This window comes from Scylla paramamosain, chromosome 41 (assembly GCF_035594125.1).
Source record: "Scylla paramamosain isolate STU-SP2022 chromosome 41, ASM3559412v1, whole genome shotgun sequence".
In the NCBI taxonomy this organism is placed as follows: domain Eukaryota; kingdom Metazoa; phylum Arthropoda; class Malacostraca; order Decapoda; family Portunidae; genus Scylla; species Scylla paramamosain.
The window spans coordinates 11835471-11859466 of NC_087191.1; the positions used below are offsets into that span (position 1 = coordinate 11835471).

At 42.1% G+C, this 23996-nt stretch overlaps 2 protein-coding genes across 2 annotated transcripts; one reads left to right on the forward strand and one right to left on the reverse strand.

The window, feature by feature from the left end:
- The first annotated feature begins 6 nt into the window (after positions 1 to 6).
- LOC135093019 (4-trimethylaminobutyraldehyde dehydrogenase-like) lies at positions 7 to 10937 on the forward strand. Its single transcript, XM_063991871.1, has 13 exons — positions 7 to 123; positions 2893 to 3012; positions 3339 to 3449; positions 4163 to 4246; positions 4739 to 4838; positions 5244 to 5356; positions 5995 to 6126; positions 6908 to 6994; positions 7454 to 7594; positions 7994 to 8182; positions 8561 to 8668; positions 9140 to 9258; positions 9827 to 10937. Exons 2-13 carry the CDS (start codon positions 2893 to 2895, stop codon positions 10044 to 10046), a joined length of 1524 nt encoding a protein of 507 aa, XP_063847941.1. The 5' UTR covers positions 7 to 123; the 3' UTR covers positions 10047 to 10937.
- On the reverse strand, positions 10832 to 23707 carry LOC135093020 (urea transporter 1-like). The gene is made up of 10 exons (XM_063991872.1): positions 23492 to 23707; positions 22248 to 22427; positions 21690 to 21815; positions 16336 to 16455; positions 15813 to 15967; positions 15148 to 15403; positions 14697 to 14844; positions 13809 to 13993; positions 13259 to 13414; positions 10832 to 12840 (listed from the first exon to the last, which is right to left on the reverse strand). Exons 2-10 carry the CDS (start codon positions 22269 to 22271, stop codon positions 12787 to 12789), a joined length of 1224 nt encoding a protein of 407 aa, XP_063847942.1. The 5' UTR covers positions 22272 to 22427; positions 23492 to 23707; the 3' UTR covers positions 10832 to 12786.
- Between the last annotated feature and the right edge of the window lie 289 nt (positions 23708 to 23996).

The following is a 23996-nucleotide window of genomic DNA, read 5'->3' on the forward strand; positions in this document are numbered from 1 at the left end:
TAAAAACAACAGCAGGTCACCACAACACAAGTCGGAGATAAGACGCAGCAACACCCGGGCTGGAGAGTTTGGCAGAGAGGAGAGAGGAAGGCTACACCACATCGTCCCATATTTTTAGTTACAGTAAGTTCTGCGAGCACTGTAAAACCTCCCAAGCACCAACCAGAGATACCTAAAACCCTTATCTTCAACTACAGCGGGCGGGATTAGTGTGACAATAGGTGTAGAGGGAGAAATAAGGTGAAATATGGAGGTGTACTACTACTTCACTAAGCCTAAAAGTGTTATCGCACGAATTGTTACCAGTGGAATATTGGAAGTTAATTAATTACGGAAACCTGTGTTGTAAGGATGAGTTTTTGATAGTCCAGGTGTTTTAAAAGTGATTTACTAAAGGTACAGGTGTTTTCAAGGTACGTTATTGAAGTTGGAGGTGCTTTTAAAAGTAATCGTCAAGAATACAGGTGTTTCAAGGTTATACAGTAAGAGTACAGGTGATTAGAGGTACATTAGCAAAGATACAAATGTTTTTGGGTAAATTATTAAAGGTACAGGTGTTTCCAAGGTAAATTATCAAGGGTATAAGTGAATTATCAAAAGAATAGGTGTTATTGAGCCGAATTAGTAAAGACAGGTATTTCTAAGGTTAATTATCAAGAGTACAGGTGTTTGAAGGTAAATTGTTAAAGTTGCAGGTGTTTTTGGGGTAATATTCTAAAGTTACAGGTGTTTTTTGTGGTAATTCTAAAGTTACAGGTGTTTTTTGAGGTAATATTCTAAAGTTACAGGTGTTTTTTGAGGTAATATTCTAAAGTTACAGGTGTTTTTTGTGGTAATTCTAAAGTTACAGGTGTTTTTGAGGTAATTCTAAAGTTACAGGTGTTTTTTGAGGTAATATTCTGAAGTTACAGGTGTTTTTTGAGGTAATATTATGGGGTATGTGTGTTTCTAAGGTAAAATTTGAAAAAAAAAACAAAAACAATAAGAATACAGGTGTTATTAGGTGAATTATTAATGGTAAAGGTGTTTTAAGGTAGATTATTAATGATGCAATTGTTTTCAAGAGAGAGAGAGAGAGAGAGAGAGAGAGAGAGAGAGAGAGAGAGAGAGAGAGAGAGAGAGAGATACATCAAGACATGAAAAAAGCATATAGATAAACAGGCAGATAGATAGATAGACAGACAGATAGACAAACAAATAAACAGACAGATAGACAGACAGGTAGACAAACAAGTACATCATTACTTCAAACACAATCAGAATAAAAAATAAAATAATAAATAAATAAAATAAGCAACAAATTCAAAACTTATCAAACTTATATGCCAAAGAAAACGGGAAGGAACTTGTCTTCTGAGTGGCAAACAGCTGGAATGACTCAGTAGCCAGGCTGTCAGTGCTGAGTCAATAGGGAGCTTTGCAACTAAGATATGTGGATAGGGAGGTTGGTGGATACAAATAGGGAAGATAGGTAGATGCGTGGATAAAGATGACAGGTAGGTGGAGGTGACAGGTGGATACAGGCACTTAGTTATACAAGGACTGCCACGTTTACCTAAATTATCTTATCATGTTTTTCCTTGTGTTATCTGTCTCATCTGTTTATTACTACAGCATATAACGAGTGCTAATAAATATTTTAATCTTTAATGTAATTATTCCCTCACCAAATTCTTGTTTCTCCTCTTTTCTTTTTTTTTTTTTTTTTTTTTTTTCTTTCCATTATTTAGCATGTAAAGGAGAGACTGGGTAGGGTTTAAAATAAGATAAAAAAAACATTGGTCATCTCTCTGCTCTGAAAAAAAAAAAAGTCAAATAAACAGTGGAAAAAAAAGTTGGGTAGTTTAATTTCATGGGTGTCTTGATGCTCGTCTATTGAAACAGTTCATTGCAGGGAAGGGGAAGAGAGGAACAGGCAGAGAGTTACAGAGTTTGCCAGTGAAAGGGATAGAGGACTGAAGGTACTGGTTAACTCTTGCACTAGTGAGGTGGACAAGGCAGAGTTTACAAGAGAGAGATGAAAAACTGGTTAACTCTTGCATGAGTGAGCTAGACAAGGCAGAGTTTACAAGAGAAAGAGATGAAAGACACTGGTTAACTCTTACATTAGGGAGGTGGACAAGGCAGTTTACCAGAGAAAGAGATGAGAGACACTGGTTAACTCTTGCATTAGGGAGGTGGACAAGGCAGTTTACCAGAGAAAGAGATGAGAGACACTGGTTAACTCTTACATTAGGGAGGTGGACAAGGCAGAGTTTACAAGAGAGAGATGAAAGACACTGGTTAACTCTTGCATTTGTGAGGTGGACAAGGCAGAGTTTACAAGAGAAAGAGATGAGAGACACTGGTTAACTCTTGCATGAGTGAGGTGGACAAGGCAGAGTTTACAAGAGAAAGAGATGAAAGACACTGGTTAACTCTTACATTAGGGAGGTGGACAAGGCAGAGTTTACCAGAGAAAGAGATGAGAGACACTGGTTAACTCTTGCATGAGTGAGGTGGACAAGGCAGAGTTTACCAGAGAAAGAGATGAGAGACTGGTTAACTCTTACATTAGGGAGGTGGACAAGGCAGTTTACCAGAGAAAGAGATGAGAGACACTGGTTAACTCTTGCATGAGTGAGGTGGACAAGGCAGTTTACCAGAGAAAGAGATGAGAGACTGGTTAACTCTTGCATTTGTGAGGTGGACAAGGCAGAGTTTACAAGAGAAAGAGATGAGAGACACTGGTTAACTCTTGCATGAGTGAGGTGGACAAGGCAGAGTTTACCAGAGAAAGAGATGAGAGACACTGGTTAACTCTTACATTAGGGAGGTGGACAGGCCAGAATTAACCATCACTTACCTAACCGGTTGTGACGTGTTTGGTACAAGTAAAGGTTGTGTTTTCAGATGGCCAGTGGTTTGGGGGGTCAGGTGCTACGGCGCAGCTTCCAGAGGTCGGTGGGTGGCCCCTGGAATTATGTGGGAGGTCGCCGGTGTGACCCGACCCATGCCACTGCCCCCTTCAAAGTGAAGTCACGGAGATTTTGCGTTTATTTGTTTTGTTTTGTTGTTTTATTTTATTTGTATTTGTTTACTTATTAATTTACTTTATTTTATCTTTTTGTGTATTTCTTTATTTGTTTATTTATTTATTTGTGTTTTTTTCCTCTATAATTTTATCTGTTAAATTTTCATCTTTCTTCTTTTCCCTTTGTTTATCAAGATTTTACATTTTTTTTTTTCTTTCATTTCTATCATGTACTTAATGAACCAATAAAGAAAACTATATTATCTTATTATCTTCCTTTCACTTCTCTCCCATCGCCTTTCCAACCCATCACCCCTTCCCCCAGGTGACGGCACCAGCGACAGGCAGGGTGCTGTGCGAGGTGCCAGGGTCGGGGAAGGAGGAGGTGGACAGGGCCGTGAGGAGTGCCAAAGATGCCCTGCCTGCCTGGAGTAAGGTAAGGCACAGGGTTGTAGTCTAAAACACTTCACACAGCGCCTTCATTACTTCCAAAGGCTCTACTTGAGGTGACGTGGGTTTTCAAGGGTGTTTTTAAGGTTCTAGTGGCAGGTTAACAAGATTTCTGTATTATTTAAAGGTGAAACTATATTGAAAATCTGGCTAATCGTGAAGTGACGTGGGTTTTCATGGTTCTAGTGCCAGGTTAATAATATTTCTGTATTATTTGAAGGAGAAACTGTCTTGAAAACCTGGCTGATCATCTTTGTGGCCTTTAAAAACAGTAATGATGAAATGACGTGGGTTTTCAAGGGTGTTTTTAAGGTTCTGGTGGCAGGTTAATAAGATTTCTGTATTATTTAAAGGTGAAACTATCTTGAAAACCTGACTTATCATCTCTGTAACCTCTCCTGCCTCTCTTAAACACAGATTCAACACAGACACAACACAGACAGGCTTTAGGATAGTTAGGTTAGTTGACTTAGTGGTTCTCAAGTTGCGCGATCAAAAATATTAATTGTTTTTTGTATAACTCTTGGACTCCTTTCAATATTCTGGCATTTGTTGGTATGGTATGATGTATGTATGAGTTGTATCTCTCTCTCTCTCTCTCTCTCTCTCTCTCTCTCTCTCTCTCTCTCTCTCTCTCTCTCTCTCTCTCTCTCTCTCTCTCTCTCTCTCTCTCTCTCTCTCTCTCTCTCTCTGTTACAGCTAAGTGGGCGAGAGCGAGGCCAGAAATTAATGGAAGCATGTCGCATTATTAGAGAAAATTTGGAAGATATCTCTAGGCTGGAGGTAAGTATCTCTCTCTCTCTCTCTCTCTCTCTCTCTCTCTCTCTCTCTCTCTCTCTCTCTCTCTCTCTCTCTCTCTCTCTCTCTCTCTCTCTCTCTCTCTCTCTCTCCATCATCATTATCATCACCAAAATTCACACCATATGATTTCAAACCACTATTATCATCATCATCATCACCACCACTACCACTACCACCACCACCACCACCACCATTATCATCATCTTAACCCCTTGACACCCACCTGGTACACCTTTCCCTCAATCACCAATCACTGGAACACCTGTACCTGCTCCCCAGCCACACCCAATCTTCAAACTGCGTAAAAACTGCAAATCTCCCCATTTTCACCCGTGACTTTCTTGCAGATGTTTATAAAATCTTCACACATAATTTCTAGTGCTGATAATTGTCTTGTATATAATTTCACATCACTATCACCACCATCACCATCACCACCATCACCCATAACGCCAAAGTGTGCCCCATTAACAGGTTCAGGACACGGGCAAGCCGATCTGGGAGGCTCGTGTGGATATTGGGTCCTGTGCGGATGCCCTCGAATATTATGGTGGTCTGGCCCCTGCGATTGTAGGTGTGTGTGTGTGTGTGTGTGTGTGTGTGTGTAGGATTAGAAAGAGGAAAGATAGAATAAGAGGAAATGAGGGATGGTATGTTTAGAATAAGTAGAAGGAGGAATTGACATAGATCAGAAAGAGGAAGAAGAGGATAAAATAAGTAAATAGAAGAGCAAAATATATATAAGAGGAAAAAGATGATAAACTTAGAAGTAGCAGTAAGACAAACATGATAGACTAAGAAAGAGAGGAAGAGAAGGAGAAGGAGGAGGAGGAGGAGGAGGAGGAAGAAGTACTGATGAAAACGAACAGGAGAAAGAGGAAGAAATACTAATAAAATACTCTTAACCCTTCACTCCCCATCCTTACCCCCATCACCCACCCATTCTTACCCCCCATCACCCACCCCATCACTCCCCCAGGCCAGCACATTCCCCTGAGTGGTGGATCCTTTGCCATGGTGCAGCGGCGGCCCCTGGGGGTGGTGGGTGGCATTGGCGCGTGGAACTTTCCTATGCAAACCTGTGTGTGGAAGGTATGTGTCTCTCTCCACCTCTTGTTTTGTCATTCCACTTGTATGCTTCCTGTCTACTTTCTCTCTGCCTTGCCTCTCCACTTGTATCTTGTATGTTTCTCTCTCTCTCTTTCTCTCTCCACCTCATCTGCTCAGCTCTTCCACATTCTTTTTTTTTTTTTTTTTTTTTTTTTTTTTTTTTTTTTGTCTTGTTTTTTTACTGTTTATTTTTTTATTTATTTATTTTTTTTTTTGGTGGTTTATTTGTTTTTTGTCATTTCTTTATTTATTTTTTAGTTACGCCATCTCTTTCCTTCGTTTTTTTGTTTTTGTTGTTGTTTTGTTTGTTTCTTTTATTTTCATCATTGTTTTGTATTTTTCTCTCTCTCTCTCTCTCTCTCTCTCTCTCTCTCTCTCTCTCTCTCTCTCTCTCTCTCTCTCTCTCTCTCTCTCTCTCTGACATCCCATTTTCTCTTATTTATTTATTTATTTTTTTTTTTTTTACTTATCCCCTGTTGCTTTTTCCTTTTCCTGTTTTTTTTTTTTTACATTATTTTTACTGATTTGATAATTTCTTTGTTACAGTATCTTCTGGATTTTGTTAATAGTTATATGCTCACTCACTCCCCCCTCCCTCCCTCCCTCCCCTCTACCCCCAGGTGGCACCAGCGCTGGCCTGCGGAAATACTTTTGTGTACAAGCCGTCACAGTTCACCCCAGTGACGGCCGTGACCCTGGGGGAGGTGCTGACCAGTGCCGGGGTGATGGACGGGGTGTTCAACGTGGTGCAGGTGTGTGACGGATACCTCTCTCTCTCTCTCTCTCTCTCTCTCTCTCTCTCTCTCTCTCTCTCTCTCTCTCTCTCTCTCTCTCTCTCTCTCTCTCTCTCTCTCTCTCTCTCTCTCTCTCTCTCTCTCTCTCTCTCTCTCTCTCTCTCTCTCTCTCTCTCTCTCTCTCTCTCTCTCTCTCTCTCTCTCTCTCTCTCTCTCTCTCTCTCTCTCTCTCTCTCTTTCCAGACACCAAGGCGCCAACAGCACCACGCCCCCGCCCACCATTCTCTCTCTCTCTCTCTCTCTCTCTCTCTCTCTCTCTCTCTCTCTCTGGGGTGTGTTTGAGTGCTTAGTTTACAGTTGGTTTAATAATTCTTTTTTTTTTTGTTTTTTTTCAGGTGTTTGGTGTGTTTTGATTTATAATTTGTGAGTTAGATTATTGATCTGTCTATCTGTCCATGCATATATGTATGTATGTATGTATTTATGTATCTATCTATCTGTCTGTTTGTATACATGTTGGATTTAAAATTACAAGGTCAGGTTGTCTGTATGTCTGTGTCTATGTATGCATGTATGTTTGTATTAATGTGCTTATTTATACATATATCTATCTGTATTTGTGTATGATTTAAGATTATGTTACATTGTCTACTTGTCTGTCTGTCAGTTTGTATATATGTTTGATTTAAAATTTCCACATTATCTGTATTCGTCTATGTAGGTGTGTACTGTACGTATGCATGTGTGTCAGTGTGTGTTGCAGGTTTGGAGCACAATACTGATACGCTGTGTGTTGCAGGGTGAGGGGGAGGCTGGGGAACACCTGTGCCACCACCCAGACGTGGCCAAGCTGTCCTTTACCGGCTCTGTACCCACTGGCAGCAAGGTAAGGCACTGGACCTTGCCGCTGGGCACTGTTAGACACACTGGAGACTGGCACTGGGCACTGTTGAAGGCACTGGCAGCAAGGTAAGGCACTGGGGAGGCACTGGACCTTGCCTCTGGGCACTGTTAGACACACTGGAGACTGGCACTGGGCATTGTTGAAGGCACTGAAGCTCTGACATGTGGCACTGTTGGAGGCACAAGATTAGGCACTGCAGGAGGCACTGGAGGTCTGGCAATGGGCACTACTAGAGGCACTGAGAGTCTGGCTTGTGGCACTAATGAAAGCACTGTAGATTAGACACTATATAATATCTTGCTATTATTATTTAATATATAATATCTTATTATTATTATTTTATTACTCTATCCCTTTACACTAACAGGCCTAAGTCTCTGCTAACCATCCCCCTCCTCTCCCTCTCTCACCACCACCACCACTAACCCCGCCCTCCCCCAGGTGATGGCGGCAGGGGCGGGGGGCATCAAGGCAGTCACACTGGAGTTAGGCGGGAAGTCTCCTCTCATTGTGTTTGAAGACGCCCAGCTGGAGAATGCTATCAAGGCGACCCTCGTGGCTAACTTCCTCTCCCAGGGCCAGGTGAGAGAGAGAGAGGGAGGGAGTGTGAGGGAAGGTTGTGTGTGTGTGTGTGTGTGTGTGTGTGAAGAGGGAAGATGAGGTGGTTATATGGAAGGAGGAAAAGAAGGAAAAGTAAGGAGAAGGAAGGTGTGTGTGTGTGATAGAGAGAGAGAGAGAGAGAGAGAGAGAGAGAGAGAGAGAGAGAGAGAATATCACTAACGCAAACTTTTCTCTCACACACCAAACATTCCCTTCCTTTTCCCTCCCCAAACACCCACAAACACACACACACCCACATCCCTTTCCTAAACACCCCAAACACACCCCTTCCCCATTACCTTCCCTCCCCAAACACACATACACACATCCCTTCCCAACATCCCCAACACATCCCACTGCCTTCCCCCCAAACAAACATAGGTCTGCTCAAATGGCACCAGAGTTTTTGTCCACCGCTCCATCGCCAAGACCTTCACTGAGCGCCTTGTGTCAGCCACCAGGGCCCTCAAGATCGGTGACCCCATGGCCGAGGACACCACTGTAGGGGCCACCATCCACGAAGAGCACGCCAGGAAGGTTCTCGGCTACCTTACTTCTGCCAGGGAGGAGGTGAGAAGGAGAGAATGGTTATGTTTAGGAAGGAAAGGAAGGATGGATGTTTGAGAACTGTTTGGAGAAGGAGGAAGGAAGGAATATTTGTCTGGAATGAGAGGAGGAAGAGAAATTAAAAAAAAATAGATAAAAAATATGTTTGGAGAAGGAGGAAGGAAGGAATATTTGTCTGGAATGAGAAAAAGGAAGAGAAATGAAATAAAACCAGATAAAAAATATACAAATAGACAAACTGAATAAAATAAATAAATAAAAACACCTTCCCAACTAACCTACCTTCTCTTATTAATTAACAAACAACAGGTAAACAGGCAGACATAATTAAAAGCCCATAGGTAACTCACTCACCTGTTCACTCTTGTGTCTTTCCCACAGGGGGCGGTGGTGGCCTGTGGGGGCGAGCAGGTGGTGCTGCCGGGGGACCTGGAGGGGGGCTGGTACCTCTCTCCTGCCGTGCTGACCAACTGTCACGATGATATGAAGGTGAGGTGGTGGTGGTGGTGGTGGTGGTGGTGGTGGTGGTAGTGGTGGTCATGGAGGTGGTGGTGTAATCATGTAATCTTATTATAATTCTTTGTAATCCTTTATAATTTTTGGCAGTCCTTTTGTAATTCTCTAATCTCCTAAGCAATCCCATGTAATCCTTCAAAATGTTAAGTAATCCTTTGTAATCCTTCAGAATCACAAGTAATCCCATGTAATCCTTCAAAACCCTAAGTAATCCCATGTAATCCTTTAAAATCCTATATAATCCCATGTAATCCATCAAATTCCTATATAATTCCATGTAATCCTAAATAATCTACTACATAACCCTTTTATAATCACATGCAATTCTTCATAATCTTATATAATTCATTGTATCCTGATATAATCCCATGTAATCTGTTGTAATCCTTCAGAATCCCTTTATAATCCCCCTACCCCTCTGTCTGACCCCCCATGACCCGGCAGGTGGTGCGGGAGGAGGTGTTTGGCAGTGTAGCGGCCATATTGGTGTTTGACTCAGAGGAGGAGGTGGTAAGGAGGGCGAACGACACATTGTTTGGCCTGGCAGGAGCTGTCTTTACCAGGTGAGGGCCGGGAGGGGCAGAGGGGTGTGGGGTGGGTGATTGGTCTCTCTCTCTCTCTCTCTCTCTCTCTCTCTCTCTCTCTCTCTCTCTCTCTCTCTCTCTCTCTCTCTCTCTCTCTCTCTCTCTCTCTCTCTCTCTCTCTCTCTCTCTCTCTCTCTCTCTCTCTCTCTCTCTCTCTCTCTCTCTTGAGGTTATGAAATATTGGAATTATTATTATTATTATTATTATTATTATTATTATTATTATTATTATTATTATTATTATTATTATTATTATTATTATTATAAGAGATTTGCATACACACACACACACACACACACACACACAGAAGTATTAGTGTGTGTGTGTGTGTGTAGACAAAGAAAACACTAAAAAATAACAAAAATAACACAAAATTTTCTAATACTGAAACAAAACACACACACACACACACACACACACACACACACACACACACACACACACACACACACACACACACACACACACACACACACACACACACACACACACACACACAAACCCTCACCCTCACCCTCACCCACCCACACCCACCCACACCCACAGGGACCTGAACCGCGCGCACAGGGTTGCCAACGAGATAGAGGCAGGCACAGTGTGGATAAACAACTACAACCTGTACCCCACTGAGGTGCCCTTTGGTGGGTACAAGCACAGCGGCGTGGGCAGGGAGAATGGAACGACTGTGGTGGAGGCCTTCACCCAGACCCGCACCCTGTATGTGGAGATGGGTGATGTGGATGCTGGGCCCCTCTATGTGGAGTAGGTGGGAGCAAGTGGATTTTTGTCTCTTTCTCTTGTTTTTTTTCATTTCTTCTCTTTTTCTTTATTCTCTCTCTTTTTCTCTCCACTTCTCTCCACCCAGACCTGCACCCTGTATGGGGAGATGGGTGGTGTGGATGCTGGGCCCCTCTATGTGGAATAGGTGGAGGCAAGTGGATTTTTGTTTCTTTCTCTTTTTTGTCTCTCTCTCCATTTCCTTCTCTCTTTTCTCTTTTTATCTCCATCCAGACTCGCACCCTGTATGTGAAGATGGGTGGTGTGGATGCTTGACCACTCTGTATGGAGTAGGTGGAGAAGTGGATTTCTGTCACATAATATAGGTAATCTTTGACTTTTTAAAATTTTGTAGTGGAAGTTTTCATTTACCTATAACTATTCATTACTTGCATAAAGGTGAAGGCTGGGCAGGTCACTAATTATGCAAGGTGTGGCATGAGCTTCTGTGGATACTGGCAGAGGGAAAAGCACAGGCTGTTCTCAGGTGAAAATGTTCCGTGCACACAAGCATTCTGAGGCATTGTGTGGCCGTGGTGTGACATTCAAGTGTGGCCTGTGACAGACACAATGGCCGGGCCAGGCGGGTCACTGTGGCCGAGAAACATAATGTCCACACACTCCACATTACTTTGAGTTATGTAATACAATCTGACTGTATGCATTGTCACTGTCTTGGAGGGAAATGTGTGTATGTGTGTGTGTGTGTGTGTGTGTGTGTGTGTTTATACCATGTTTAATATTCTTAATTACAGGGTATTAGTATATTAAGGACTCTCTCTCTCTCTCTCTCTCTCTCTCTCTCTCTCTCTCTCTCTCTCTCTCTCTCTCTCTCTCTCTCTCTCTCTCTCTCTCTCTCTCTCTCTCTCTCTCTCAGTCATTCCATAAGGCTGTGAATTATTAACCATTTTATATATATGTAATTTCTTGTGCCATATTGTTATCAGAATGACTTGAACTATATATATATATATAGATTATTATTATTATTATTATTATTATTATTATTATTATTATTATTATTATTATTATTATTATTATTATTAGTGGTATTCTTGTGTTCATTTTTGACATAGAATATATTTTTTGGTGTGGAAGAAAGTCTGAGAGGAAAAAGACTGAATTATATACATTGTTGTTTCATATTTTTTAAAATTTTCATTTGTATTTTATTTTATTTCACTTTTTGGTTTGCATTTACATTTTCTTATATTTTTTAAAAGTTTCTGAGTGTTTTCAGTGATCCCTTCTTCACATATTTCTTGATTAAAAATGGACAAAAACTAAAATTAAAAAGAAAATATGCAGGTAAATAAATAAATAACACAAAACACAGTACAATTTTTATATACGTATATGAAAACATTTATAGAAAAAGAATCACACATAACATTATCAAAATTAACAAAAATGAATAAGACAAGAAAACACAAATTAAAAATGTGATGATTTAAAACATCTACGTGAAAATAAAAAAAACACAAGATTAGTTACAATAAATAAATGAAATGAGAACTGTGATAATTATATTGGGCGGTAATTAAACTATTGACAGGTAGACGGAAAGGTAGATAGCTACAGCAAAATCTCTCTGAACCGAACCCAAGTGAGTCGAATGTGGGATAACCCGAACACTCTTTTAAACCTCCGAACCTCCTGAGCCAGCAAAACCCCGTGAACCGAACCCAAATGAGCCGAATGTGGGATAACCTGAACACCCTTTTGAACCACCCAACCTCCTGACAGCATGCCCACCTCCACTCCATCCCCACCCACACCAGAACCTCCAGCCAACATCCTTGACCGCGAGTGTGTCACAAGCAAAGGGACACTATCAGTAGAGTTAACCAGTATTCACAATCATTCATCCCTTTCTCTGGTAAACTCTGGAACTCCCTGCCTGCTTCTGTATTTCCACCTTCCTATGACTTGAATTCCTTCAAGAGGGAGGTTTCAAGACACTTACCCATCAATTTTTGACTACCGCTTTGGACCATATTCGGGGACCAGCATCTCAGTGGGCTTTTTTTTTTTTTTTTTCCTCGATCGGTGTCCCTCTTACATAAAAAAAAAGAAAATACAGTGCTTAATGTTACTTACCTCTCATGTGACCAGTGTGTTGCATGCAGTTCAATGACCAAGTAAGTGATCAGTAAGTGCGTCTTGTACAGTGTGTAATAACAAAATATGGTGTAACTATCTATCTTGGGGCTTGTGATGTGCTTGTAATGTACTAAGAGGTGTTGTGTAAGTAACAAAAACATGTATTTTCGGATAAACCCAACTTTCGTGTAAGCCGTTGGTCGCCTCGCCCCGGGTAGTTTGGTTCATGGAGGTTTTGCTGTTGATAGAGGAAAGGGAAGGAGAGGAAGAGAAAAATGGTTCTTTTTCATCTTCTTCCTCTTCCTCTTGTTCATTTTTAATAGCTGCTCTTCTTTTTTCCCTCTTCTTTTTCTTTCTTTTTTGTTTATTCATATTTCTCATCCTCCTTGTGTTCCTTCTTATCCTTTTCTTCTTCTTCTTCTTCTTTTATTAGTTCATATTCTTCCTTATTCTCATTCTTCTTCTTTTTCTTCTTTTATTTCATCTTGCTTCTCTTCCACATCCTCTTGAAAACAAACAATACTCCTCTTCCTCCTCCTCCTCCTCCTCCTCCTCCTCCTCCTCCTCCTCCTCTGTCTCTTCCTCCTGCAGTTACATCATTACCTTCTGTTCGTCTGTTCGTCTGTTTATTTGTTGCTGATTGACAGAGGTATTTCTTGGTTCTCCGCAGGGCCCAGGCTCTGCGGACAGGTGGGGAAGGGTTAACAAGGCAGCCCTCACCTGTACTTCTGGATGGGTGAGGTGGGGAGGGTTGGAGAATGTAAGGTTAGGTTGGGTTAGGTTAGGTTAGGTTAGGAGGGATTAGTGAAGATTGAGCTAGGTTAGGTTAGGAAGGGTTGGGGAAGGTAGGATTAGCTTAAATTTGGATAGGTTAGGTTGGGTTGGTTACAAGAGCTTTACCCACATTTCTTCATCTTTCCCTCCCTCTCCATCCCTCCCCATCCAATTCTCTCCCTCATGAAGCACAAACCCACAACACACACCCACCAAAACACCACCACCACCCTCACATCCTCCCAAACAATAAGTAAACAAGTACCGTAAGCAGATACATTGAACACCTCCCTTCTTTCAACGCCCCAACACTCCGCTACTTACATCTTTCCGGCCGAGGTGCTTGAGGTAGAGGTAGATGTGGTGCTCGGGGAAAGTCTTGTTCCCCACCCATAGCAACGGGGGGTTGGGGACTGTGCTTATGGCCAGAATGAGGAGGGTGGCCACGTTGAATGGATAGGAGAGGACTGGCACTGTCATCTGTAGGGTGAGGTTAGGTTAGGTTAGGTGAGGTTTAAATTGGGTTAAGTTAGCAGAGAAGAAGGACCATCAAGAACAAGAGTGAAAAGCAAGGAAAACACATGAAATATTATAAAACTAAAGAAATAAAAGAAGAAACAGAAGACAAGCTAATTAATCAAAGAGAGCAAGATTAAGAAGTAAAACGAGACAGCAAAGAAAACACAAAACAATAAAAAGAAAGAAGAAAATATTACTGCACCAAACCAATTAAAAGAAACAAAACAGAAAACAAACACCCCAACAACAAAAACAAGAACAACAACAACAAACAACAACAAAAACAAAAACCCCCACCACCACCACCACCAACAACAACAACAACAACAACAACAACAACAACAACAACCCTTACCGCACTGAAGACGTGGAGTGAGGCAGCCTGGGTGAGGGCGGCCAGGGTAGCACCAACCACCGCAGCGAGGGTGGAGGAGGGCGTAACGTGCAGGAAGTATACAATGCCACCCGCTGTAAGCATGGCGTTGTAGCCCCACAGCCCGGCGTACACCTCACTGTAGGGCGCCACACTCACCACCGCGCCTGCAGGACACACAGGTGGGGGGTCACAGAGGGGTCATGACACACTAATCCTCTTCGCCCTTTATTTTTGTATTTACTTGCTTTCTATGACCACAGGAGACACAGAGGGAGTCACAGTGGGTCACTATGTACTAATCCTCCTAATTTGGTATTTATTTTTTTTTGTATTTATCTAATTTCTCTGATCACTCTTAAATGACACACACACACACACACACACACACAGGGAGTCACAGTATTCTTATCCTTCTACTTTAAATAATAATCAACTTTTTGACCTTCCTACAGCCTTCCCCAGCCATCCACAGCCTTCCACAGCCTTCCCAGCCCTCTCCAGCCTCTCCCAGCCCTTCCCAACCTTTCCCAGACCACCCCAGCCTCTCCCATCCCTCTCCAGCCTCTCCCAGCCCTTCCCAGCCTCTCCCAGACCACCCAAGCCTCTCCCAGCCCTCTCCAGCCTCTCTCAGCCCTTCCCAGCCTTTCCCAGACCACCCCAGCCCTCCCCAATCCACCACAGCCAACCCAGCTTACCCCAGCATACAGCAACTCTTCTCCAGACCACCACAGCCTTCCCCAGCCATACCATACCCTACCCACAGCCTTCTCCAGCCCACCACAATCTCTCCCAGCCTACCACAGCCTACTACAGTCCTTTTCAGCCCTCTCCCAGCCCTCCCCAGCCTCTCCCAGCCAGCACACTTACCCAGCACAGAGCCAATGATGCCGCCAAGGAGGAAAAAGGTGGTGAGGAGTGGAGAAAACACCAGGAAGCCGAGTAACACAAGGATTGAAGAGTCTATTGTCCCCACACCGTAGATCTGCCCCGCTGCCAGCACACTGCCCTCCATCACCTGTGTGGGGTGGTGGTGGTGGTGGTTGTAGGGTAGGTTGTGGTGGTGGTGCAATAGTTGTATGTATGTAGGTTGTTGTTGTTGTTGTTGTTATTGTAGGTGGGTTTTGTTGTTGTTGGTGTTGTTGTTATTGTAGTATTAGTAAATTTAGGTAAGAACAACTAGGTAAGGTCACACACACACACACACACACACACACACACACACTGAAAAAAACAAGAGATTGAGAGAAAGAATGACAGAAAGACAGAATTAACACACACACACACACACACACACACACACACACACACACACACATACCTTCAACCAGTCCACCTCTGTTACATTTCCATCCAGCTCAGTTAAGGTCCCATTCCCATCGCTGAGAATCAAGGTACCATTTCCCTCACTGTCTTCACTTGAGATACTGGCTTCCTCCGGTGTGTGTGTGCCTGTCATGCCCGCCGACCCCCTGAGGCTGAGGAGCAAGAGGGCCGCAGCAATGTTGAAGGGGACGGACAGGGCCGGCAGCTTGGAAGGGGCCATTAAAGCATTCAACCCTTTATCGATGTATGCGCTGGGAATGGGAGAGAATTGGGGTGTTATTGGTGGTGATGGTGGTGATAGGGATGTGGTTGTGGTGGTGGTTCTTTCTCTCTTTCTTTCTCTCTTTTTTTCTCTCTCTAACTTCTTCATTCTCTTTATTTTATTGGTGATTTTTCTTCTCTCTTTCTTGTCTTCTTTTTATCATTCATTCTCATCCTTCTCTTTGGTGTTCATCTCTCTCTTGAAATAGTTATAGTAGTAGTAGTAGTAATAGTAGTAACAGTAATACCAACACTAATACTACAAAAACCACATCATCATCACCCATTCCTTTCACTCTTACTATCCCTCCTACACACACACACACACACACACACACACACACACACACTCCCCTCACCCATTCCCTCCCACCCCTTCCCCTTTCCCCCAATACTCACGTGACCACCAGCATCACCGCCAACACACCCCAGAAGGCCGCATCAACCTGGTGTCCGGAGAGGGAGGGAAACACAGCCACAGAGATGCAGGCCACCAGAATACCATTGAAAACCACAACTCCATCCCCTAACAGGTCCTCTGGTTGGTTCAGGAGCTGTGGGAGAGAGGAGAGGTAGTGGTGGTGGTGGTGGTGGCAATTACTACTACTACTACTACTACTACTACTACTACTACTACTACTACTACTACTACTACTACTACTGTTACTACTTCACCTTGCCTGTTATTACATCTACTACTACTATTATCACCATCACCATCACCACCACCACAACTCCAAAAACAAACTTGAACAAAATTATTCCCTTACCTCTTCTATTTCCAAACCAAAACTCCATGTGACCTAACCTGACCTGACCTGACCCAGCCTGACCTAACCTAGCATAACCCAACCTGTCTTGAACTAATATAACCAGACCTAACCACACCTAACCTGACATGACCTGACCTGATGCGACCTACCTTTGCAAAGATGACCCCAATGACGCCAGCCAGCAGACAAGCCCATCCCACATTCAGGTTCCCCACAAACATGCCTGCCAGGATGAATAGGCCACTTAGGGGGCTGTTGGCAAAGGCTACCTGTGGAGAGAGGTGGTTAATTAGGCCAGGTAAGGTGTTCAAGGTCGTTAGGTTAGGTTGGATAAATAAAATAAGGTGTTCAAGGTCATTAGGTTAGATTAGTTTATGTTGGGGTGGATAAATTGATTATTTAGTAAATTTGGCAATAATTAAGCTTTATTTGTTAATTTATGTATGTATGTATGTATTATCATTATTATTATTATTATTATTATTATTATTATTATTATTATTATTATTGTTATCATCTCAAACCTAATGCTAATATAACAGCGAGATAACAACAGTAATAATAATAAAATAATGATGATGATAATAATAATAATAACAACAACAATGACAATGAATATAACCATGACAACAGCATAAGTGGCGCACACACACACACACACACACACACACAGTAACAAAGAGAGAGAGAGAGAGAGGGGTGGGTTGGGAAGGATCAGCGGGGTGCCAGTAATGGTGACAAGGCTGACAGGTAATAGAATAGCAGTGTTTGTGGAGATGGTGAAGGCCAGATGACCGCTGGAATATTTCTTATGGGCAAAAGCTGTCAGTATTCACCTCCCCGCCCTGCCAACACGAGGAGGTGGTCATATTAATACACAAAATTCCCTCCTCTTACATATATTCCCGCTTCGTCTTTCTTTATGTCTCCTACGCCTCTTCTTTCTTAAGTTTGTCTCGTGTCAATTTTTAATAGGCTATACTGCGAGTTAATTTGGGTTTTCATGGTGTTTTCGCGGTTCTAGTAAGAGCTACTGGGTTTTTTAAGGGTTTTTCTAGTTATGATCATTTGGTAAGGGTTTAGGGATAGGTACTAGGGTCTTCAAGGGTGTTTTAGTGGTTCTCGTGGTAGCTATTGGGGTTTTTAAAGGCGTTTTAGTCGTTTCAGTGGTTTGACGGTCTAGTGGAAGGCATTGGGGTTTTTAAGGGTGTTTTCGTGGTTCTTGTTGGAGTCACTGGGGTGTTATCGTGATTCTAGTGATAGTTTTGTGGTATCTATTGGAGGTTTCTAAGGTTTTCGAGGGTTTTCGTAATTCGTGATAGTTTAACGATCTATTCAAGTTTTTAGGGTTTTAAAGGATGTTTTGTTATTTCACTGGCTTAACATGTTCTAATGGAAGTGATTCGGGTTTACAAGGGTGTTCTTTTATCGAGGCTAATGTTGGTGAAGTTTAAGAAATGCTGAATTGAAATTACTGATATATTTTAAATCTTGGCGGGTGACAGACTGCAAATCTTCGTATCGGGACTACACTTATATTTACCTCTTAAACAAGTAATAAACAAAAAAAAAAAAAAAATAAGAATATGTAATAATAATTAGAAAACATTAAACACTCCAAAATTTATAAGAAAAACATAGATAAGAGAAAAAATATATATGAACATCTATAAAATCAGGACGGTTTTAGCTACCGGCGCGCGCAGCGTTGTGAAGTGCAAGAGAACACGTGAACTTACCCTTTATTTCTGTGATCGTACATGTGTTAGTGGTGATTAGTGACTCGTGAAGGAAGAGGAGAGGCGCGAGAGGACACATGGGCAAGGAAGCAACATGGCGTGGTGTCTGTTGGCTGATGTGAGTACAGTAATGACCCGCATGTATTTGGGGTACGGAAGGGCCTAATCCTCTTGTCGTTGTTATTGATTATTATCATTTTTATCTTATCCTTATTCTTTTTTTATTCACTATCTTCACTATCCATTTCATGAAACCATTTTAAACTTCACTTTGCGCGTGTGTAAAAAGATGGCGGGTTATACTGAACGATTTAAAGAACAAATAATGAGACACGGGTGCCCTGGCGAGGTAAGGTGAAGATTTACCTCATTTTTAAAGCACCACGTGTTATATTATTCTTTTCACGCATCTTCCCTTAATTCACTGCAGTTTCCCATGTTCTCTCATCTTCTTATCGTGTCTGGGTGGAGATAACAGGTGGAAATAAGGTGGTGTATATTTATAAGGACTAACACGTGTAAACTTGATGGTTCCCTGCAGCTCCCCTTGTGTTTCTGTGTTCTTATGTCCTCTCTCGTAATTAAGTTGTTTTTTTCTTATTTTTTTGGTGTAAATGCAAGGTTTGTTTGTCTTACGTATCAAAAAGGAAAGGGTGAAATTAAGGAAATGCTCGTAAGAATGAAGGAACGTAAGGAGAGAGGAAAGAAGAATAGGGTAAAGTTGAAGTAAAAGAAAAAAAAAGAGAGGAAGAGAGGAACGAAAGAAAGAAGTGAGGGAATACGTGGTTGATAAAGAACTGAGAGAAAGGAAAGAAGAAGAAATTAAGGGAAGGGAAAAGTAGATAGACAAGAAAAAGAGAAGAAGAAAAGAAAAGGTAAATGTAAAGAGATAAGAAAGATGAAAAAAAAATAGTTTTTGGTATATATTTTTTTATCCTCTTCGTATTGTTGTTGTTGTTGTTGTTGTTGTTGCTGTTGTTAGGCCATTAGTCAGTCCATCATTCAGTCACTTATCTCGTAGCGCAAAGGGACATGAATAAAAGAGGAAAAGAGAATGTGTGTGTGTGTGTGTGTGTGTGTGTGTGTGTGTGTGTGTGTGTGTGTGTGTGTGTGTGTGTCTCGCTCTCTGGTCACGTGTATGATAAAGAATGGCAAGTTTATGTATGGCATATTCGTACTTACACACACACACACACACACACACACGATGACTAATTAACACATTTTTTTCTCCTCCTCCTCCTCCTCCTCCTCCTCCTCCTCGTCTTGTACATACCTATGAGAATACGGGGTCTAAGGTGAAAGAAGAGAAGAAGGAGGAGGAGGAGGAGGAGGAGGAGGAAGAGGAAATGGATAAATGATGATAAGGAAGTATGGAGAAAAAGGAAGAGGGAAGAGGAGAGAAAGAAAGATGAAAAGGAGTGAGAGGAGAAATAAGGAGATAGAAAAGGAGAGGAATAGGAGGGAGAGGAGGAAGGAATAGAGAAAGGAGAGGAAAAAAAAGAAGAGAATGAAGAGAAACGAGAGAAATAGTAATGAAGGAAGGAGAGTAAGGAAAGAAGAGAGAAGGAAAAGAAAGATAAGATGAAGGAAAGGAAGGAAGAAATAAAAAAAACGAATAGATTAGAAAAATAAAAGTGGAGAAGTTGGAATTAATAACTGGAAGGAAGGAAGGAAGGAGGAAGAGGAGAAATAAAACAAAACATAAACGAAGAAAGGAAAGAAGAAGGAGGAGGAGAAACAGAAGGAAGGAAGGAAAAAGAGAAAGAGGAGGAACAGAACAAGTTAACATAAACAAAAGGAAAAAAACAAAAAACAAAAGAAGGAAATAAAAGAAAAGTGAAGAAAATGGAAGAAGGAAAATAATCAAGTGACATTTCCTGTTGTTTGTCATTATCTTCCCTCCATTCTATTCTTCACCTGTCACTTTTAGGCCTCAGAAAATATAAAATCGGTTCTGTAGGCCTATTATCAGATTTCTCTCTCTCTCTCTCTCTCTCTCTCTCTCTCTCTCTCTCTCTCTCTCTCTCTCTCTCTCTCTCTCTCTCTCTCTCTCTCTCTCTCTCTCTCTCTCTCACCTGCCAAGCGGTCAAGGAGAGAGAGAGAGAGAGAGAGAGAGAGAGAGAGAGAGAGAGAGAGAGAGAGAGAGAGAGAGAGAGAGAGAGAGAAAATAGAATAGGAAGGAAATAGAATAGGAAGGAAGAATAAGGAAGATCTTAATGAAAAAATGAAGAGGAAGAGGAGGAAGAAGAAGAGGAGGAGCAGGAAGAAGAGGAGGAGGAGAAAGAGGAGGAGGAGGAGGAGACAATTTTTCAATACCTACTAGAGACACGCTTACACCCTTGAGAGAGAGAGAGAGAGAGAGAGAGAGAGAGAGAGAGAGAGAGAGAGAGAGAGAGAGAGAGAGAGAGAGAGAGAGAGAGATAAGACATGATTACCTTTTGCTTTTCTCTCCTTCATCCTCCTTATCACCATTTTCATTCTTGCACGCACACACACACACACACACACACACACACACACACACACACACACACACACACACACACACACACACACACACACACACACACACACACACACACACACAGAAGAACGATAAAAGAAAGTGATAGATAAAAAAAATTAAATAATGCAAGAACAATAGGCACACACACACACACACACACACACACACACACACACACACACACACACACACACACACACACACACACACACACACACACACCAAAACCACTACCAAGGTAAATCCAGAAAAAAAGAAAAGGAAACAAGAAAATAATAAAAAGAACAATGCCTATCACACACACACACACACACACACACACACACACACACACACACACACACACACACACACACACACACACACACACACACACACACACACACGAGAGAGAGAGAGAGAGAATGAAGAAAGACAAAGACAAACGCGAGAAAAGTCAATTCATTATTTTCCTTCTTCCGTTTATTCATCATTTCTTATCTCCTTCCTTTCTTCCTTCCTTCGTTTCTTCCTTTTTTATCTATGTCCACTATTCTGAAACATCTCTGGCCGCACCTTCACTACATTTCAGAGGCTCTAGTTGAAGTGACACGGGTTTTCAAGGATGAATTTATGGTTCTAGTTACAAGTTAGCAAGATTTCTTCATTATGAGCAGGAGAAACGCCCTTTAGAACCCAGTGTATCATTTGTGGCCTTGGACATTAGTGTTGAATTGACAGGGGTTCCTCAAGGGTATTTTTTTACGGTTCTAGTGGCTAATAATCTCTGTGAACATGAATAGAAGTGGTGGGAGAGTAAACCGCCTCAGAATCCGGACCTTTCAAGCAAGTGCCTCGGGTTTTCAAGGGTGTTTTTTGCGGTTCTAGTGGCAGGTAACGAGGTTAATAATCTCTGTGGCCTTGAAATGAAGTGGTGGGAGAGTAAACCGCTTCAGAATCCGGACCTTTCAAGCAAGTGACGCGGGTTTTCAAGGGTGTTTTTTACGGTTCTAGTGACAGATTAACAAGATTTACACATTATTAAAGAAGACACATTTTTTTTTTATACGGTTCTGGTGAGAGATTAACATTTACACTATTAAGAGGAGAAATCTTCGTTTTTTTTGTGGTTGTAGTGACAGATTAACAACATTTCTACACTATTAAATGGTGAAACATTCTTGAGAACCCGGTTAGTCATCTCTTTTGTTATTATTATTATTATCATTATTATTATCATCATCATCATCATCATCATCATCATCATTATACTTACAATGCCAATGGCCCTCAGTATGGAGTTTGCAGTCTTCGGTAACATCCACGGGGACAACCATGACCTCTCCTGCAGAAGGGAGGTCACCCGCGGCATGTGACCCACCCAGCCTGCCCACCACGCCGCCTGCAGTGGGGTTATAGGTTAGGTCAGGCTAGGTCAGTGTTTTATTTATTTATTTATTTTTTTGTTTAGTTTTTGTGTGGGGGAGCGTGGGGGGTGGGGGGGCTGTGGAGGAAAAGGGGTATTTTTTGTTTTCTTTATGTTGTTTGTTTATTTATTAATCTATTTTATTTGTTTTTTTTGTGTTGTTGTTGTTGTTGTTGTTGTTGTTGTTGTTGTTTCTTCTGCTCTTCTTACACACACACACACACACACACACACACACACACACACACACACACACACACACACACACACACACACACACACACACACACACACACACACACACACACACACACACACACACACATACCTTTCCTCCTCCTCCTCCTCCTCCTCCTCCTCCTCCTCCTCCTCCTCCTCCTCCTCCTCCTCCTCCTCCTTTATACTAACCTGTTCATGTCGCCTGTTATTCATTTCTCTTGTCTTTCTTTCTTTCCTCTCTTCCTTTCTTCTTTCCTTCCTTCCTTCCTTCCTTCCTTCCTTCCTTCCTTCCTTCCTTCCTTCCTTCCTTCCTTCCTTCCTTCCTTCCTTCCTTCCTTCCTTCCTTCACACGTCTCTTGTTTCCTTGACCTTTTTTTCACAGAGAGAGAGAGAGAGAGAGAGAGAGAGAGAGAGAGAGAGAGAGAGAGAGAGAGAGAGAGAGAGAGAGAGGGGAATAATTATTAGTAATCTTGAATCACAATACACACACACACACTCTCTCTCTCTCTCTCTCTCTCTCTCTCTCTCTCTCTCTCTCTCTCTCTCTCTCTCTCTCTCTCTCTCTCTCTCTTGACCTCTACGTAATCATAACAAAGATTAGATAGACACAAGTTGATACAAGCATTGGATTAAAATATATACTTGACTGATGGAATAAGAAACAGGTGGTAGTAATAGTAGTAGTAGTAGTAGTAGTAGTAGTAGTAGTAGTAGTAGTAGAAGTAGTAGTTGTTTTAGTAGTTATAGTAGGAGTAGTAGTTGTTTTAGTATGTAGTAGTAGTATTAGTTGTTGTTGTTGTTTTAGTAGTAGTAGTAGTAGTAGTAGTAGTGGTGGTGGTGGTGGTGGTGGTGTAGAGAGGGGGGAGGGCATTGCTGTGTCATTTTTCTCAATCACCAGTGTAAACTAGTACGAATCAGTTTAAATTTCTTGGAAACTGGAACTGTGGGAAGGGAAATTCCAGGTTGGGAGAGAGAGAGAGAGAGAGAGAGAGAGAGGGGGGGATGGGAGGAGACATTTCTTTCCTAGATGTTAATGAATTCTACGTGGACTCTCTCTCTCTCTCTCTTTCTCTGGAGAGAGAGAGAGAGAGAGAGAGAGAGAGAGAGAGAGAGAGAGAGAGAGAGAGAGAGAGAGAGAGAGAGAGAGAGAGAGAGAGAGTCCGGATAGAATTCATTAACATCGAGGAAAGAAGTCTCTCTCTCTCTCTCTCTCTCTCTCTCTCTCTCTCTCTCTCTCTCTCTCTCTCTCTCTCTCTCTCTCTCTCTCTACGTGCGAACTTGTAATCTTCCAGAGCCTACAAAAAAAACTTTCACTGATTTCTCTCTCTCTCTCTCTCTCTCTCTCTCTCTCTCTCTCTCTCTCTCTCTCTCTCTCTCTCTCTCTCTCTCTCTCTCTCTCTCTCTCTCTCTCTCTCTCTCTGTAGTTATCTCACCTGTGGGAACACTTGGAGATTACGGTGATGGCGGTGATAGTAGTAGTAGTAGTAGTAGTAGTAGTAGTAGTAGTAGTAGTAGCAGCAGCAGCAATAATAGTAGTAGTAGTAGTAGCAGTAGTAGTGGAGAGGAGGTCTTTTCAGAACGGCTGCCGGAACCCTACTGCCCTGTGTGTGCGTAAGTGTGTGTGTGTGTGTGTGTGTGTGTGTGTGTGTGTGTGTGTGTGTGTGTGTGTGTGTGTGTGTGTGTGTGTGTGTGTGTGTGTGTGTGTGTGTGTGTGTGTGTTTTCTTTTTCATCTCTTCCTTTTCCTTCTTCCTCTTCTTCTTTTTCTTCCTCCTTTCCTTTTTTTATCATCAATCATCACCACCACCACCACCACCACCACCACCACCAAGGAACAAGGGTGGGTGCAGTTAGTCATCACCAGGCTTACACGTGGCAATCCCTGTACAAAACCTACCTGTCTATTTTTCACCTGTTATACCTCTCTTTAAAATCACCCT